Source organism: Pseudorasbora parva, chromosome 8, assembly GCF_024679245.1.
Source record: "Pseudorasbora parva isolate DD20220531a chromosome 8, ASM2467924v1, whole genome shotgun sequence".
Classification (NCBI taxonomy): domain Eukaryota; kingdom Metazoa; phylum Chordata; class Actinopteri; order Cypriniformes; family Gobionidae; genus Pseudorasbora; species Pseudorasbora parva.
In genome coordinates, this window is record NC_090179.1 from 43,828,893 (window position 1) to 43,849,599 (window position 20,707).

The 20,707-nt window shown below is 39.3% G+C and overlaps 1 protein-coding gene and 1 long non-coding RNA gene across 2 annotated transcripts in view; both read left to right on the plus strand.

Annotated features, from left to right (window-relative positions):
- LOC137084870 (uncharacterized) overlaps nucleotides 1–20,707 on the plus strand; it is a 104,946-nt gene that overhangs the window by 49,577 nt on the left and 34,662 nt on the right. The gene's annotated exons all lie outside the window — the stretch shown is intronic.
- On the plus strand, nucleotides 270–20,142 carry cldn15lb (claudin 15-like b). Its single transcript, XM_067451387.1, has 6 exons — nucleotides 270–418; nucleotides 3,372–3,592; nucleotides 11,464–11,628; nucleotides 13,656–13,737; nucleotides 14,240–14,350; nucleotides 17,636–20,142. The coding sequence occupies exons 2-6, from the start codon at nucleotides 3,373–3,375 to the stop codon at nucleotides 17,727–17,729; spliced, it is 672 nt and encodes a 223-aa protein (XP_067307488.1). The 5' UTR covers nucleotides 270–418; nucleotide 3,372; the 3' UTR covers nucleotides 17,730–20,142.

The window sequence follows — 20,707 nt, forward strand, 5'->3', positions numbered from 1 at the left end:
ATTCACATAGAGAACTGATTTAGAAACAATTTGACCTCAATCTTTAGAAATGTAGTGCACTTTTAATTGAGTTATTAATCATTTGAGTGGAATACACACTCATACAGTGTCTGTTCACCGTTGATGGTCGTGTAAATCATGTATTGTGAAGTGTGTGAAACAGATGGATGACCCTGAATCAAGAGATCAGGATCATCTCAAAAGAACGTCATCTGTCTGTCTTCCCCCGTTTGCTTTTTTCGGGGAGGGTTTGATTTTTCAGGGTTATTGACCTAAAGCCAATATTAACTCGGTGACACTCGCCCCATCTCTGCTGTCTCACATATAGACGGAAAACAGTGCTCACAATTTCAGAAGAAACTTGACAAGCGAGTTATTATTGTTTATTAGGCCGCGTAGTCCACTGGGAGACAAACAGGTGCGTAAAAATCTTCATTTTCATCGAATGAAATCAATGAATGACTGTTATGAGTCAGTTTGAGCATAAATACCTTTGAGAGTAAAATCAGCTCATGATGTCTAGAGGTTATTTCATATGATTATGATTATGCGTTTATATTATGATTATTGTATTATGATTATAACATATGTGCTGGAATACGTTATAACCACTAAACGATGTGTCCGGGACGTCTAAAAGCTTTATATCAGGGTGTCTTCTGCATTAGTTGAGTTGTTCCTAGTTAACTAAAACTAAAACCATTACAAAAATATTTGCTTGAGACAACAAACAAAACAAAAAAATGCTATTTTAGCCAAACAATATCAATTTGTTGGCGCTACGCACCTAAAGCAGAGTGCTAAAAAATTGTCCTAGTATATTTGCTTGAAATAACAATTAACTGAAATATATAAATAAACTTATTTTATTTCAGCCAATGCAATGCATATTTTCATTTAGTTTAACTTGATGTACTAAAATGTTATCTTAATGATACTAAAATAAGCGGTACACTAAAAAAATCCCACTAAAAATAGCACTGGCTCCTCTTATGAATGAGTTGTTAATTTTATGGATGTTATTAAATAGATCAATTTGTAAGTTGAGCAACACACGCTTTTATTTCACAAGAGTTTGAAGTCCAATGTTTGAACCGTTATGAATGGGACTAAATCCGAATTACTCACTCTCTAGAAATACTTTAACACAATTGATCATTTCATTTAGAGTCTTTTATGCATTTAGAAATCTTCATGCAACATAAGGGGTCATGAAACCCTAAAATATGTTACTGAGATCTTAACAGATATGAATGTGTTGCACATTTTCAATAATAGGAAAGTGTTGGAGAAGTGAAAAACATTTAGTGCATTTTTCTAATCGTGCTAGATGTTTGAGGGTTCATTAACACTTATTTTAAATGTCTTTATATTAAAGGCACTACAGGCCAAACCATTGCATGTGCCAAATTTTACAGGTCTGTTTACTGAGGGTTTGTTCACTCTTTTAGAAAAAACGCTACAGTTCCTTCACTCGGGCGGTACCCTAAGGTACAAAAGTAAAAAAAAGGGACACCCCTAAAAGGTACATATTAGTACTTTAAGAGTACATATTAGTACTTTAAGAGTACATATTAGTACTTTAAAAGGTACATATCAATACTTTAAGAGTACATATTAGTACCTTTTCGGTTTTGTACCTTAGGGTATCGCCCCAGCGACAGCAATGTACCTTTCAATATATCATTGGCCTGATTTGTTCAACAGCGTGATGAGATGTATTGTTTTTGTGTCTGTTGAAAGTATATTCTGATTAAATGAAGACATATCCAAATAAAAACAGATAAAAAATATCCCTCCGCAAAAAAACCTTTGACTCTAATATGTCAACAAAAGGAAACAACACTCTCAGAAAAAAATGTACAGTTCTGTCACTGGAGCGGTACCCTGAGGGACAAAAGTGAACAGGTACATCTTTGTACCTTACTCACCCCTAAATGGTACATATCAGAACTTTAAGAGTGCAAATTAGTACCTTAAAGGAACATAATAGTACCTTATAGGTACATATTAAGCCCCTTTCACACTGCACGTCGGACCCGCAATATTCCCGGAGCATTGCCGGGTCGCCTTCTGTGTGAAAGCAACCACGTCCCGGGATTGATTACCGAATTGAACCCGGGTCGGGGACCTAGTAACATTGCGGGATTCGCCCCAGGACGAGCGCTGTGTGAACAAAAGCCGAAACTAATGCCGCAACGTGTACGTAGTTATCGTGCGACTCCTAGAGCTTGTTTTTTCAATAATACAACCCTGCAGTGCCAGAAGAGCTCGTCGGTGTTTTAAACGCAGAGAGTGTTCGTATACAAAAGAAACTAAAATTAAACAAGCAGAAATGAGCGCAAACTGGACACAAGTCGAGACCATGGAGATCCTTACTATCCGCACCATAGATCCGCACTGAAGCGGAGATTGCTCGCCATTATACGTCACACCCGGATGTCACGTGTCAACTCGACCCGGGACCGTTACGGGTTGTGTGTGAAAGCGCACATATTACGGTATTTCGCTGGCAGTGAGAATGGGCCAAATCTAGCGGCCCGGGAACAAATGCCGGGTCGCATTATCCGTGTATTTGCCGTAATCGCAGTGTGAAAGTAGTAACTTTTTAGTAACTTTTCAGTTTTGTACCTTTTTTTTCTGAGAGTGAAGAGGTCCAATGTTAAGATTTCTGGTCTCAAAATGTATTTCTATTCATTAGAAAATGCCTAATTTTCATATTTGAACATAATCCTCATGTGCTGTGAGGATATGTGTGGATATCTATAGTTAAAAAGTGTATCTTTCTCACCAAAAGGTTTCCAGGTCTGTGTTCTGGTGCTTCAAAGAGCCAATATACCAAAACACTGATCTGAAGAAGCATCACACTGCAAAAAATGCTTTTCTTACTTAGTATTTTTGTCTTGTTTCTAGTCCAAACATCTAAAAATTCTTAAAACAAGAAGTATTTACTAGACAAGCAAAAGTAATTGTCTTGTTTTGGGACAAAATAACTCAAAATTAGGAGAGTTTATGCTTAAAATAAGCTAAATAATCTGCCAATGGGGTGAGAGAAGTAATATTAATTCAAACAGAAAACAGGATTATTTCTCTCACCCCACTGGCAGATTATTTAGCTTATTTTAAGCATAAACTCTCCTAATTTTGAGTTATTTTGTCCCAAAACAAGACAATCATTTTTTATTGTCTAGTAAATGTTTCTTAATGTAAGAATTTTTTGATATTTAGACTAGAAACAAGACAAAAATACTAAGTAAGAAAAGCATTTTTTTGCAGTGTAATAACCCTCTATAGCCAAAAATGTTCATTTTAAGAGTGTTCTCATGCTTATCTGTCCAAACTGAGATAAATATCATCTTCCTCTCTTTCAGGATGGCGTCGATGGTCATTCAGCTGATGGGATTGGTTCTGGGTATCGTGGGCTGGTGTTTGGAGTCCAGCTCCACCAACTCAGCGGTGTGGAGGAGAAGAAGTCACGGAGAGGCCGTGGTGACCTCCAGCTCGCATTTTGAAGGACTGTGGATGTCGTGTGCATCTAACTCGCTCGGAGCCATTCACTGCCAGAGATTTAAGACCATTCTGGGCCTTCCAGGTGAGATAACGCTCACGGCGCGCTGGATGTGGCCTTCGCTCGCATTACATCACACTGCTGTTGGTTTCACTGATACAGTATCATGACGGGTTTAATGGAGCGCTGTGGCTCAATCCTGTGACAAAAAGAGGTTAAGCTAGTCATAAAAGGTCATAAAACACACTCACACACACCTTTCCTCCAGAATAGTGCAAATACAGAACAGTTTTCTACAGGCGTGCTTCAAATTTGTGCTTGATTACACTTCACTGCAAAAAATGCTTTTCTTACTTAGTATTTTTGTCTTGTTTTCAGTCCAAACATCTAACAATTCTTAAAACAAGAAGTATTTACTAGACAAGCAAAAGTAATTGTCTTGTTTTGGAGGAAAAATCACTTAAAGAGTTAGAATTAAGAGAGTTTTTGCTTAAAATAAGCTAAATAATATTATGCCAATGGGGTGAGAAAAATAATCTTAAAACAACATTATTTTACTCACCCCATTGGCAGGTTATTTAGCTTATTTTAAGCAAAAACTTTCTTAATTTTAAGTTGTTATTCCCAAAACAAGACGATCATTTTTACTTGTTAGTAAATGTTTCTTAATGTAAGAATTTTTTAGAAATTTTGACTACAAACAAGACAAAAATACTAAGTAACATTTTTTTGTTGTTGCAGTGTTTAACTGAGGACTGTTGGGGAAAATTGATTATTTAAAGGGGCGGTGAAATGCTGTTTCCTGCATGCTGAGCTCTTTACACTGTTAAAGACTTGGATTCCCATCCTAAACACAGACAAAGTTTCAAAAACTAATGTTGGACGTTTGATGGAGTATTTCTGTGTCAAAAATACTCCTTCCGGTTTCTCACAAGTTTCGGAGAGTTTTTTTCGAGTATGGGTCGGCTTGACGTCGATAGAGCGGAAGGTCCTTGTATGGGCCGTACGGGCTCTTCTCCCGGTAGGGTGCGTGCGTGTGACTAGAGCGAGAGAGGAAATGCACGCCCATAAACACTCTCAGCTGCAGATCCAGTCGTCCGTGAACACTTCTGTCGTTATAGTCCGCGCCGCGCTCCACTTTATTCCTATGGTTGACGTCGAGCGACTTCAACGCTTCAGCACAGCATTCTGGGAAGGCAGCGCTGCATTTGAACCGATTTGAACGCAGAAATGACGGGAAGCTTCACAACATCGTTTCAGTCGCGTCGCAAAGTGGATCTCCACGGTCACTGCTGTCAGGACTTCACCAAATCATACCAAAGAAGTGTGTTTTTGACGGAGCGGTCCCAGCGATAAAGGTTCGGTCCTGCTTTGGAAGCAGCCGGTGAGTAAAACTGCTTCAAATGTCTGTGCTGTTGGCTATCGTTGCGTGAGTAAACATCAGTAAACGACACGATTGCGTGCTTCGTCATTCAAATGCACTAACGGACTCCATTGTTGTTCTATATATAACGTTACACTAGTCTGACCGTTTTGCTTGCTACTGCTAAGGTTTAGTCGCATACAATAGTCCATAAACCGAATCATGTCCTCATAAACTGCGAGTAAACACACACAAATGTTGACAGGCCACTAAATACAGTCCATACCACAGAGACGGACGTCCTGCTGCTGCTGTTTCTCCTGTTCAATTTATTTCAGCCTCCGAATGATTCTGGATCATTATCTGTATTAGCTGAGATAGCGATGGGTTTCTCCACGCTTGAGGACGTCACCGCTTTGTGCTCGTCATTCTTTAGCTCCGCCCACACGATACGCCTCCAGCCGCTCGTTTTTTTCTGGAAAGACTCGGTACAGCCCATATTTCTTTTATAAATATAATAAAACTAAAGACTTTTTGGAGATATGAAGGATGCAATACTACTCTATAGGTACTCAAGATTGACATGAGATTGACTGAAACTGAGTGTTTCCCTTTAAGAATGGGCTTCTATCCATTGGTTGGAATTTTTGGCCGCACTCACACGTAGTTTAAATGGAATTTGAGTTACAGGAAGTGGAATTTACTTAAGTAATATATATATAGAAATATATATGTGTGTTGTTGTTAACTATTAAAAATCTTTTTGGTAAATAAACTAAAGCTGAAATGAAATGAAACAAAACAACATTTTATCATACAATACTTAAACCTTAAAAACTCAGAAAACCTTAAAATGTTTCTTAAAACGAACAAAATGGTATTTAACCAAAAACGTAGAATCTAAAAAGGTTCTGAAGTTCTTAAACTTAAAGGGTTAGTTCACCCAAAAATGAAATGTCATTAACTCCTCTCCCTAATGTCGTTCCTCACCCGTAAGACCTCCGTTCATCTTCACACACAGTTTAAGATATTTTATATTTAGTCCGAGAGCGTATGCAAGTGTATGCACACTATACTGTCCATGTCCAGAAAGGGAATAAAAACATCATCACAGTAGTCCATATGAGACATCAGTGGGTTAATTAGAGTCTCTTGAAGCATCGGAAATACATTTGGGTCCAAAAATAACAAAAACTACGACTTTATTCAGCATTGGCTTCTCTTCTGGGTTCCTCAAATAAAGATTCAAACGGTCATGATTCGTGATTCGGATCGCGTGTCAAACTGCTGAAATCACGTGACACTGGCGATCCGAATCATGAATCAATCCGCTGGTTCATAACTGTTCAAATCTTTATTTGAGGATTGAAAACAAACCCAGAAGAGAAGACAATGAACTAACTATCTAACTAAGAAATTTTAATACACTGTAAAAAATGATTTAAAAAATAAGTTACCTGGTTGCCTTAAAAGTTTGAGTTCATTGAAAATAAAAATTTGAGTTAATACAATGAGCATTTTTGAAAATCGACAACCTTTATTAAAAAGATTTTGTAAGCATATTGAGTAATTGTGTGTTTTATTTGTGATGACGCAGCCATATGTGGTTCAGATACAATAATATTTTGAGTTTCTATTTATTAAACCAATGTCCTTCATTGTACCAACTCCAATTTTTAATTTCAATAAACTCTTAGTGGACTTTAACTTTAAGTTAAACCAACAATATTTTTTACAGTGTGCTATTTAGGAGAACTCATAGTGGTTAGATCAAATGTTTTATGAATACGGCCCCTGATGGCCTATAAGGCCTTCAAGACTTAATCTTTCAGACAAGGCTTTGTTAATCCATCATTTAAAGACTGTCTATATTAATCTTCCTTTTCTAGCTGATCTATATGAAACGTGAACAGGCAAACACAAAATATAGTTTATCCAGAATCCCAGGGTTTCTTTAGTCTGTCGTTCGATAAAGCCACACACTCCACAAACCCAGTGTGCCCTTATAAAAGGTCAGAGGCCTTACATTTTAGAGGACAAACTCTAACTTTTCTCTTTTAAGTCACATGTCAGTTTCTGTATTGACTTCCTTTGTCATCATGGTGTTATCTAGCAAAAGCAATATAGGAGGGACCAGAGTTTATGGTTTTATGACTCTGATCATGAAACTATAACACACTGACACACTCAAACACACTTTCATCCTGGGACGGCGCTTGCATCTGTGTTTAATCTGCCCGTAGTTGAAGGGTGTTTCATCGGATAGTGTGTGGATTTGAGACGTGATCATGTCGACTGCGGTTCAGCTGTTGGGCTTCTTGATGTGTTTGGGGGGCTGGTTGCTCTCCTTCATGGCGCTGGTGAATGATTCGTGGCGTTCATCGACGTTTGCGGACCAGCTGATCACGTCTGTGTGGTACGATCAGAACCTGTGGCAGTCGTGTGCGGAGGGAAGCACCGGCGTCAGAAACTGCAAGCAGTTTGAGTCTATGCTCTCTCTAGATGGTAACACACACACACACACACACACACACACACACACACACACACACACACACACACACACACACACACACACACACACACACACACACACGAGTTTGTGTTGTTCATATTGCTTTTTAAAAAGTATTGTGGTGGTATGAGACTATAGTCAGTAAAAAACCTAAGTTAAAGTATTATAATAATACTTTAACTTAAGTTTTTTACTTTATCTGTTTTATATACTCAAGCTTTATATACTTTATCATAAATACTTAATTTCAGTTTTACTTAATATAATACTTACTTTATCGGAGTATTTTAATCCTCTGGTTCTGTTTGGTTATTTATTAATATTTTTACTTCATCGAAGTGGTACGAAACTTGGTGAAGGTTTTGACACGTACTGTGCGAACACTAAAAAAAACAAATGGACATGATTTGAAAAGGTTAAACAGTTCTGGAAAAAAATAGTCCCAGTTTGGTCAAAATGAGTGCATTGGAAATGAATGGGAGATGAATGTCCTCTTGTGGAAGCGTTTGGTACTGCACACAAACAAACTCTGACTAAAAGCTCATTTTTTGAGATATCAACCTCAAATTTGGAACAGAGCTTTTTTAGATTTATGGCTTTGATTTCCTCACATTTTTTGGCCGGAGACACACTGCAAGCGTGGTGTGAGCGTGGCGTTTCTGTTGCGTGTCAGCCGCGGGGCGTCTGCCTGGCGTTTTCTCTGTCTTTGCACACCAGAAGCGTGTCTGACGCGGCGCTGCTGCTGCTATTAATGTACAGGGAAACCCTATACTTCATGTTAAACATAAATATATTGCCTGTTGATACAGCAACGACAACGTCGGCAGTAGCCTATTGACCATATGTATCTATGCTATTGACGGCAAAAAATATTTCGTTCTGTATTGACAGGTTTAATATTTCAAAATCGATAATTATGTTGTTTTTTAGTATTACAATTAGACTTATATCTGCATTTATGTTAACCTACAGACTTTCAAACATGAAAATGTCATTTACTAATTTGTATTCGTGTCAAAATGGCATATAAACATATTTTCCTATTATATTTTGCCTAGAAACGCTTCCAACACGCTCGCGTGTCGCGTGAAAAATAGGCATCTCTTCTATTTGAAGCATGCACGCGTTTTCCGCGCGGCTCGGACCACGCTTGAGCCGCGCGTGTCACGCAGGCAGTATGCAAGCGCTAACCGGTTAACATGGGAGCCGAAATAAAAACAGACACGCCACGCAGCCGAGACGCTCACGACACGCTTGCAGTGTGTCCCCGGCCTAAGAGCAAAATGTGTTTTGGAAAATATATATTTCATATAAAATTTAAAATTGTGTTTTTGTGCAATTTTCATAACAATAAATGTACAATTTAACTTTTTAAGAACGTTTTTCTCATCATCAATAATTTGTCAAGTGTCGTCTTTAAAACGAGAACAGACTTTAGTCTGTGCTCTAAAACATTCAAGATTTATGAGAGTTTAAGTCGGAAAATACATTTTCAGGTGCATGCTCAAAAAGTGAATAAATCGATTATATCTACTGCACTGTAAAAGGTTTTTGGGTTTTTGTTGGTTTAACTTTAAAAAGTAAGTAACCTGGTTGCCTTAAAATTTTGAATTTATTGAAATTAAAAATTTGAGTTGATACAATGAAGGAAATTTGTTTAATAAATAGAAACTCAAAATATTATTGTATCTGAACCACATACATTTTTTTATAAATCATAAAAATAGCACAATTTGGCTGCGTCATCACAAATAAAACACACAATTACCCAATATGCTTACAAAATCTTTTAATAATATTTTAATAAACGTTGTCAAATCTCAAAAAATGTTCATTGTATTAACTCCAAATTTTAATTTCAATGAACTTAAAATTTTAAGGCAACCAGTCAACTTTTTTTCTAAATAATTTTTTACAGTGTGCATAAATATAATTTAGTGCCATTAAATCCCCTAAAAATACAAAATATTAAATAAAAACACAATCGAACTAAAATACAGTGCAATCATTTAATTGAAATAAAAATAAAAATGTTACTAATTTTTGACCGACGCATGGACAGTACCAGAGGGTTGATATGATGTATTTAAGATCATCATAATGGCCTTAAACAGGCTTTATTTTCATGTAAAGTCGTGTTTTTTCTTTTCTTTTCTTTTTAAATGTTTTTTAAAGGTTCACCAAAGCTGCATTTATTTTTTCAAAAAGGCAGTAAAAGTTCTGAAATATTATTCCAATGTAAATCATCAGTTCTCTGTGTGAATCTATAGTAAAGTGTGATTTATTCCTGTGATCAAAGCTGAATTTATCATCATTACTCCAGTCTTCATGATCCTTCACTAATCATTCTCAGATGAGGATCTGATGATCAACACACATTTAGGATTATTATCAGTGTTCATATTTCATTTTTATGAATAGAAAGTTCTCAATAAACAAACAAAGGGAAATCCCGCACACTATAAATTCTTGCAAAAATAAAAAACTTTTTGTTAACAACGTTTCGGTTCGGTAGAATGATATATATGCCTGATGAAGGTCATGTGACAGAAACGTTGTTAATAAAAAGTTTTTTATTTTTGCAAGAATTTATAGTGCGGGATTTCCCTTTGTTTGTTTATTGTGATTTTTGAATCTGGGTCTCCTTTGTCCTACGCACCTTTTCATCAGCTACAGGTGTTCGATGGTAACTGTGCACTAATAAGAAAGTTCAGAAGAACAGAATTTATTTGAAATAGCATCTACATTATAAACGTCTTTACTGTCACTTTTGATAAATGTAATTATTATATACACAGATCAGGCATAACATTATGACAGGTGAATAACACCGATGATCTCTCCATCACGGCTCCTGTTAGTGGGTGGGATATATTAGGCAGCAAGTGAACATTTTGTCCTCAGAGTTGATGTGTTAGAAGCAGGAAAAATGGGCAAGCGTAAGGATTTGAGCGAGTTTGACAAGAGTCGTGTGATGGCTAGACGACCGGGTCAGAGCATCTCCAAAACTGCAGCTCTTGTGGGCTGTTCCCGGTCTGCAGTGGTCAGTATCTATCAAAAGTGCTCCAAGAGGAACAGTGGAGAACCGGCCACAGGGTCATGGGCGGCCAAGGCTCAGTGATGCACGTGGGGAGTGAAGGCTGGGCCGTGTGGTCCGATCAAACAGACGAGCTACTGGAGCTCAAACTGCTCCAGAAGTTAATGCTGGTCTGATAGAAAGCTGTCAGAATACACAGAGCATCTCAGTTTGTTGTGTATGGACCAGTCAGGGAGCCCATGCTGACCCCTGACCCCGCCGAAAGCACCAACAGTGGCACGTGAGCATCAGGACTGGACCATGGAGCAATGGAAGAAGGTGGCCTGGTCTGAGGAATCACGTTTTCTTTTACATCCCGTGGATGGCCGGGTGTGTGTGTGTGGCTTACCTGAGGAACAATGGCCCCAGGATGCACTATGGGAAGAAGGCGAGCCGGCGGAGGCAGGTGATGCTTTGGGCAATGTTCTGCTGGGAAAGCTTGGGTCCTCCATCCATGTGGATGTTACTTTGACACGCTCCACCTACCTAAGCATTGCTGAGACCATGTTCAGCCTTTCATGGAAACGGTATTCTGGTGGCTGTGGCTCTTCCAGCAGGATAATGCTCCTGACACAAAGCACAAATGCTTCAGGAATGGTTTGAGGAGCACAACAACCAGTTTGAGGCGTTGACTCGGCCTCCAGATTCCCCAGATCTCACTCCAGTCGAGCATCTGTGGGATGTGCTGAACAAACAAGTCCGATCCATGGAGGCCCCACCTCACAACTTACAGGACTTAAAGGATCTGCTGCTAATATCTTGGTGCCAGATACCACAGCACACCTTCAGGGGTCTAGTGGAGTCCATGCCTCGACGGGTCAGGGCGGTTTGGGCAGCAAAACACCGACACAACTCATAATGTCATGCCTGATCAGTGTATATAACATTCTTCAGTGTGTGCTACGAGATTGCCATCATGTTCAAGTATGATATAGGCTACATGTACAACAAACGTACTACTATAGTTCATGTCCAGAATCTCATGATCTTTTGTTTTTCAGGATACATCCAGGCCTGTCGAGCTCTGATGATAATCGCTCTGGTTCTGGGGCTGCTGTCCGTCATTCTGGCCACCATGGGACTCAAGTGCACTAAACTGGGCAGCGCGTCTGAGGAGTCGAAGGGCAAGATCAGCCTCACAGCTGGAGTCATGTTCATCCTGTCAGGTGAGTGTGACCACACACACACACACACACACACATACACGCACACACACACATGCACACGCTGCCCCTAAACCTACCCATCACACACACACACTGCCCCTAAACCTACCCATCACACACACACACACACACACACACATCGTGTTTCCATGTTTTATGGGGACTTTCCATAGGCGTAATGGATTTCATACAAACTGTACATCCTATCCCCTTACACTGCCCCTACCCCTAAACCTACCCATCACACACACACACACACACACACACAGCCCCTAAACCTACCCATCACACACACACACACTGCCCCTGCTCCTAAACCTACCCATCACACACACACACACACACACACACACACACACACACACACACACACACACACACACACACACACACTGTACCCGGCTCCTAAACCTACCCATCACACACACAGCCTCTAAACCTACCCATCACACACGCACTGCCCCTAAACCTACCCATCACACACACACACACACACACACACACTGCCCCTAAACCTACCCATCACACACACACTGCCCCTAAACCTACCCATCACACACACACACACACACACACACACACACACACACACACACACACACACACACACACACACACACACACACACACTGCCCCTAAACCTACCCATCACACACACACACACACACAGCCCCTAAACCTACCCATCACACACACACACACACACACACACACACACACAGCCCCTAAACCTACCCATCACACACACACACACACACACACACACACACACACACACACACACACACACACACACACACACACACACACACACACACACACACACACACACACACAAACAGCCCCTAAACCTACCCATCACATACACACACACACAGCCCCTAAACCTACCCATCACACACACACACACTGCCCCTGCTCCTAAACCTACCCATCACACACACACACACACACACACACTGCCCCTGCTCCTAAACCTACCCATCACACACACACTGCCCCTAAACCTACCCATCACACACGCACTGCCCCTAAACCTACCCATCACACACACACACACACACACACACTGCCCCTAAACCTACCCATCACACACACACTGCCCCTAAACCTACCCATCACACACACACACACACACACACACACACACACACACACACACACACACACACACACACACACACACACACACACACACACACACACACTGCCCCTAAACCTACCCATCACACACACACACACACAGCCCCTAAACCTACCCATCACACACACACACACACACACACACACACAGCCCCTAAACCTACCCATCACACACACACACTGTAAAAAAAAGGCAAATTTTGAACTTTTGCAGTAGAATCGACTTGGATGTTTAAGTTATTTCAACTTAAATTATGTTAAACTGACTTTAAAAAATGAGTTACATCTTGTATAACTAATAAAAACAAGTTTAACATTGCTTAACTTATTTTGATGAGTTCAAACAATGTAAAAACATATGTTGTCATAACTTATTGAACATATATTTTTTTACAGTGCACACACACACACACACACACACACACACACAGCCCCTAAACCTACCCATCACACACACACACGCAGCCCCTAAACCTACCCATCACACACACACACACACACACACACACACACACACACACACACACACACACACACACACACACACACACACACACACACACACACACACACACACACACACACACACACACACACACACACACACACACACACAGCCCCTAAACCTACCCATCACAGGAAACATTCTGCATTTTTACTTTCTAAATAAACTCCTCCTGTGTGATTTATAAGCCTTTTGAAAAGTGGGGACATGGGTAATGTCCTCATATTTCACCCTCTCCTGTAATACCTGTGTCATACCCATGGCATTATACACATTTGTGTCCTCATATGTCACAAAAACATGCCCACAAACACATACACACACACACGCCACAGCATATAAACGCTTCATCTTCACATCTGCATCTTCTCTCTGTTAGGTTTGTGTGTAATGGTAGCGGTCTCGTGGTACGCCGCCCGAGTCGTTCAAGAATTTAATAACCCTTTCTACGGAGGCACGAAGTGAGTCAAACACCACATGACATATTTAACCCCATAAAGCCTGACATATCCAATAACAGACTCTTTTTTTCCAGTTTATTGAGACTTTAGAACCAAAAGGTTTGTGTATGTGTTGTTGAGTATCATATTTGACGCTACAAGTATTTAAATGAGTTTGAGTTAGTCGTATGCTAGTGTGTCAGATGGAGCGTCACTGACTGGCTTAAACCATGATGGCATAATGTGCATTTATACAACTATAATAAAATAATGCATTGGCATAACAAAGGAAATTTACTTTTGAAAAAAACAACAGCTTTAAAATACTTGAGTAAAAATCTGTTTTTACAACTTTCACTTGTAACGGAGTAATATTTGACCAGTAGTACTGTTACTCAATTAAAAGAGTTGTGTACTTTGTCCACCTCTACATGAAGTTCCTGAAGCTCCATGTAAATATAATGAACACACTCACATGCTCATCATCTGTGCTGTGTGTGTGTGTGTGTATGTGTGTGTGTAGGTATGAACTGGGCACGGGTCTGTATCTGGGCTGGGCGGCCGGAGCTCTGGCCATTCTGGGCGGAGGAATCCTCTGTACATCCTTTAAGAGATCAGCTCCAGCACAAACACGGTGAGTCTCCGAGATCACACCAGTCGCAGAATCTGTGACACACACCTCTCTCGCCCACTCTCTCTCTCTCTCTCTCTCTCTCTCTCTCTCTCTCTCTCTCTCACCCTCACCCTGTGTCGGTGTCTCTCGCCCTCTCTCTCTCTCTCTCTCTCTCACTCTGTGTCTGTGTCTCTCGCCCTCTCTCTCTCTCTCTGTGTCCGTATCTCTTGCCCACTCACTCTCTCTCTCTCTCTCTCTCTCTCTCTCTCTCTCTCTCTCTCTCTCTCTCTCTCTCTCTCTCTCTCACTCTCACTCTGTGTCGGTGTCTCTCTCTCTCTCTCTCTCTCTCTCTCTCTCTCAATTCAATTCAATTCAATTCAAGATTGCTTTATTGGCATGAATGTAAAAATACAATATTGCCAAAGCGAATTACATAAATAATAATACACATTGACATAAATAATAATAATTGATAGTAATAAGAAAGAAAATATTACAACACCGTATAACTTAACTTGAACTTAAATAACCGGTGTAACAAATTAGAACATTTGATACCACAGTGTTTTAACATATACACACAATCACACATTCAGGGGGTCACTGTGGTGAACAGTAGGGACACACACTGAGGTCAGATGCATTACACACATTACACACACACTCACCTGCTGTCTCTCAGGCTGTGGCACGCACACACGTATCTCGCAGCCAGTGCCGCTGTCTGTCCCTCTCCTAGTATTATGTTTATTTGTTCTATTTCAGTCATGGCTGTAAAGTTATTCATTAATGTATTAAATTTATTAAAGTATAGGTCTCTTATAGAAATGTATTTATGACAGTGAAGGAGGAAGTGCGTCTCTGTCTCGATCTCTCCTGTCCTACAGTGAACACACACCCTTTGCTCTCTGGGTAACCAGCTCTTTCTGTGTCTGCCCGTCTCGATGGCCAGACTGTGCTCACTGAGCCTGTACTTGGTCAGGATCCGTCTCTGCTTTGTGTCTCTGACACTCTGGAGATATTTTTCCAATTCATAATTTGATTTTAGAGTTCGATAGAATTGTAATTTACTTTGTGTTTTAGTTTCCTGATCCCAGTGTTCCAGATATGTATTCTTCAATTGTTTGGTAATTTGGTTTGTTCTGATGTTCGTGTGAGAAGCAGTGCTGGTCTGAGACTGGTGTGTGTTAGTGGAGTTAGTCTGGTTAGTAAGTCTCAGGACCAGCTGACTGAGGGGACTTTTTTCGGGGTTCAGTTCTTGGGTTTGTAACGCTTTAAAATGTAGCGATTCTGTGGGACTTGATTTAAGGTGCATCCAGAATTTGAGGGATCTTTTTTGCATATTGATAATCAATGGAAATCTGCCTAATTCTGCCCTACATGCATTATTGGGTGTTTTTCTTTGTAATTTTAGGATAATTTTGCAGAATTCAGTGTGTAGGGCTTCTGTTGGATGCCTGTCCCATCTAGTGTAGCTCTGATCACTGAGTGGACCCCAAACCTCACTTCCATACAGCGCTATTGGCTGAATCACACTATCAAAGATTTTAATCCAGATTGGAATCGGTAAATCAATGGTTTGGAATTTTTTCTTAATGGCGTATAGAGCTCTTCGAGCTTTGTCTTTGAGAGCATTCACTGCCAAACTGAAACTCCCCGATGCAGTGATGACCAGGCCGAGGTAAGTGTACTGCATCGTGTGCTCTAGGGCGGTGCTGCCTAGACTGAACTGGTGTCTGTGTTCCTGACATCTGGGCTTTTTCTGAAAGACCATAATGTTGGTCTTTGTGAGGTTGACTGCCAGGGCCCAGTTCTGGCAGTATTTCTCCAGCAGGTCCAGGTGCTGCCCCTGTGCAGTGGGGGACAGCAGCACCAGGTCATCTGCGTACAGCAGGAGCTTTACCTGCTCGTCTCCTAGAGTGAGTCCAGGGCCTGTAGACTGGTCCAGCTGCACCGCTAGTTCATTAATGTAAATGTTGAACAGCGTTGGACTCAGGCTACAGCCCTGCCGCACTCCTCTCTTCTGGGTGAAGAATTCTGTGTGTTTGTTGCCAATTCGTATTGCACATTTGTTGTTCGAATACATTGATTTTATAATGTCATAAACTTTACCCCTACACCGATTTGTAAAAGTTTGTGATATAATCCGTTGTGCCAAATAGAATCAAATGCTTTTTTGAAATCGACAAAGCATGCAAATATTTTTCCGTTTTTGGTCTGTTTTACGTGTTTATTGATTAGGGTGTGTAGGGTGTAAATGTGATCAGTAGTTCTGTGATTTGGAAGAAAGCCAATCTGACTCGGACTCAGGACATTGTGTTCGTTAAGGAAGTTTACAATTCTATTGTTTAAAATACTACTAAATAACTTCCCCAGATTACTGCTCACACAAATGCCTCTGAAATTATTAGGGTCCAATTTATTTCCACTTTTGTGAATTGGGGTAATAAGTCCTTGGCTCCAGATGTCAGGAAAACAGCCTGAACTAAGTACAATGTTGAATAATTTGAGCACAGCCGTCTGCAGCTCAGGGGTGCTGTGTTTCAGCATCTCACCCAGAATGCTGTCAGGACCACAAGATTTCTTACTTTTCTGGCTTTTGAGTTTGTTTGTCAATTCTTCATGTGTAATTGGGAAGTCAAGAGGATTCTGATTATTTTTAAATGTGTCTTCATAAATTTGTAGATTTAGTTTGATCTGATTATAATTCTCATTGAGGTGTTTTGGTGGAATTTCTTTATATAATTTTTCAAAATGCTTCATCCAGATGTGTCCGTATCTTCATCTCCGTAATGCTTCATCTCTCTCTGTGTCCGTATCTCTTGCCCTCTCTCTCTCTCTCTCTCTCTCTCTCTCTCTCTCTCTCTCTCTCTCTCTCTCTCTCTCTCTCTCTCTCTCTCTCTCTTTCTCTCACTCTGTGTCTGTGTCTCTCGCCCTCTCTCTCGCCCTCTCTCTCTCACTCTGTGTCGGTCTCTCTCTCTCTCTCTCTCTCTCTCTCACTCTGTGTCGGTGTCTCTCGCTCTCTCTCTCTCTCTCTCTCTCTCTCTCTCTCTCTCTCTCTCTCTCTCTCTCTCTCTCTCTCTCTCGCTGTCACACACACTCTCAATTCAATTAAATTCAAATCAGCTTTATTGGCATGACTGTCGGATAGTACAATGTTGCCAAAGCATTAAACATGTAACAAGTTATACAGGTATAGATATCTAAATACAAAATATAATTAAAGAAGAAGAAAAAACAACAAAAAAAAAACATACATTGCTATATTGTAAATATACTCTCTCACACACACTCTCTCTCTCTCAGGGCTCAAAGCTATAACTACAGCGCTTCACAGCCGCAGAAGATCTACAGATCAGCGCCAGCGTCAGAGAACACCTTCTCCAAAGCTTATGTCTGAGCCTGAGACGGTCCTTTTGTATGCTTTTTTTAGTACTCACATCTTAAAAGTCATCCGTATTTAATTCCCTAACGTTCTCATAGTAGATATTATAAACATTACTGTTCAAAATGTTTTGGTTCTTATGCATTTATTTGACCAGTAAAAGCTTGTTTCCGCCACTAAATAAAAAAATAAAAAGAGTAATTGCGACTTTTTTATCTCAGAATTCAGAATTTTTTCCCTTACAATTGCGAGTTATAAAGTCAGAAATGCCACTTTATATCACGCAATTCTGACTTTCTCTCTCACAATTATCAGTTATTATTATATGAAGTGACAATTCGGACTTTATGTCTCAGAATTCGAACTTTATTCTCACAATTGCTATTTGTAAAGTCAAAAAAAAAGTTTTATTTAGTGGCGGAAACGGGCTTCCATAGTTTAGAAATACAGTAAAACGAGTACACATTGTGAAATATTATTACAGTTTAAAATAAGTTGTTCTTATTGTGCTTCATCGGCTTTGATATCTTTCTCCTTTTTGGCTGATGTCAGCTAAATATCATTCAGCCTTTATTATGTTGGCTTGACAAAGCTTCTTCTGAGCCCAAATTTAGTCATTATCTCCTCCTAGAGCTTTCTACCTAAACCCCCTAAACCCAGCTCGGACCTTCAGACTGGTCTGACTCGGGTTGCTATGACTTTTCTAACTGATCAGACCTATGGTTTTCCTAAAAATGAAGATTAAAAATCATGAAAATCCCATTCAATTTCATTGAGGGGTCAAAACTTTAATACAATAGGCCTAACTAGTATTTAAGCTACGTATCTATCACTGGCGAAGCCTAGCAACTAGCTTAGGACATATTAGCATTGTGTTAAATCCTTCTTGCAACATGCTAATACATGCTATCAACATGTTAAATCATGCCACAAACATGCTAATACATGCTATCAACATGTTAAAGCATGCCACAAACATGCTAATACATGCTATCAACATGTTAAATCATGCCACCAACATGCTAATACATGCTATCAACATGTTAAATCATGCCACCAACATGCTAACAACTTGTTAAAACGTGTTAGAAATATAAGAAAAGTTGTAAAACCTGTTAATTCAAGCTATCAAAATGCTATAAGAAAAGTGTTAGATCATGCTCCAATTCATGGTAACAACATGCTAAAACATGTTAGCAACATGATTAATGTTCGAAATGTTAACCTGACAATTCATAGCAAAATGTTAAAACATGTTAACATAATGTTAATTCATGTTAGCGAAGTGTTAAATCATGTTAGCAAACATGTTAATTAATGTAAGTAAAGTGTTATAATATGCAAGCAACATGCTACTTTATGTAAAATAATGTGAACAATGTGTTGGAGCATGTTATCATCATGTTAGCAGTGTGTTAAAGCAATGTGTTAATTCATGTTAGCAGAGTTAAAACGTAAATTAATGCTAACAATGTGTTGCAACACGTTAGCAATGTGTTATAGCATATTACCAACATGTTAATTCAGGTTAGCAGTGTGTTAAAACATGTTAATTTGTATCAGCAACATACAGTCATGCTACCAATATGCTAATTAATGTTAGAAATGTGTTTAAACCTGTTAATTCATGCTAGCAATGTGTTAAATCGCTCTATAAATGTTGGTTTACTGATGCAGCTTAATGTGTTACATGTTAGAAAAGATGCTAATTCATGCTAGCAATGTGTTAAAATGTGTTAACAACATGCTAATTCATGTTAGCAGTGTGTTAAAAAATGTTAATTAATGTTAACAATGTTCCAACATGTTAGCAATGTGCTAAAGCATGTTACCAACATGTTAGCAGTGTGTTGAAACATGTTAATAACATGTTAATTTGAGTCAGCAACATGCAAAGTCATGCTACCAACATGCTAATTAATGTCAGGAATGTATTTAAACCTGTTAATTAATGCTACTAATGTGTTAAATCATGTTAACAAAATGCTAGTTCATGTTAATAATATGTTATAATATGCTAGCAACATTCTAACAATGGGTTACATGTTAGCAACGTGCTAATTTATGACATCAACATGTTAGTTTATGCTATCAATGTTTTTCTTTCTCTCTCCACTTGCACTAAATTTAAAGCTTATAAAACTTTCAAACCGCTTTGTCAACCCAACATCAAAGTTTGTCTCAACTCATCTATTTTTTATATGAAACACAGACTTTACATCAAATCAATTCCCTGCTGTACATTTGTTTTTCATTAAATCTCATGTATTATGTTGACTTTATACTTTTATGTCACGCATATGTGGATCATTTTAGTATGTTATATAAATGTTACATTGTCTGTTCCGGTGTTTTGAAAAGCTCATCCTTTTTTCGGAAATTGCTTTTATATGTGTTTCATGTGAATAAAGCAATGCTGTGAAGTTTTGCAATTGTGCAAACTGTGCTTTATTTAATGTTTTGCAGCAAACCACAAATGTGTCTTTCAAAGTTTCACTGCATGCGAATTACTGAATTGCTTAAAAAAGTCTATAACTTTTAATGTGCGGACTGTACACAACGTACAACAGCGATTGGGGTGTTTTAAGCAACATTTAACCCAACCGCTGGGTTAAAACAACCTAATTGCAGGGTTAAAACAACTCAACCGTAGGGTTAAAACAACCCAACTGCTGGGTTAGTCCATTTTCAACCCAACTTGAGTTGTTTTTATCCCATCATTTTTTAGTGCAGATCTCATTGACTCCTTTTGGTACAAAAAAAAAAGAAAATAATAAATGTTTGTCCCTGCAACTGAAATTTACTACACTCTAAAAAATGCTGGGTTGTTTTTAACCCAATGTTGGGTCAAATATGGACTAACCCAGCAATTGGGTTGTTTTAATCCCATGGTTGGGTTAAATATTTGCTTAAGACAACCCAACTGCTGGGTTAGTCCATATTCGACCCAACATTGGGTTGTTTTTTACTCAGAATGTTTTAGAGTGCAATGA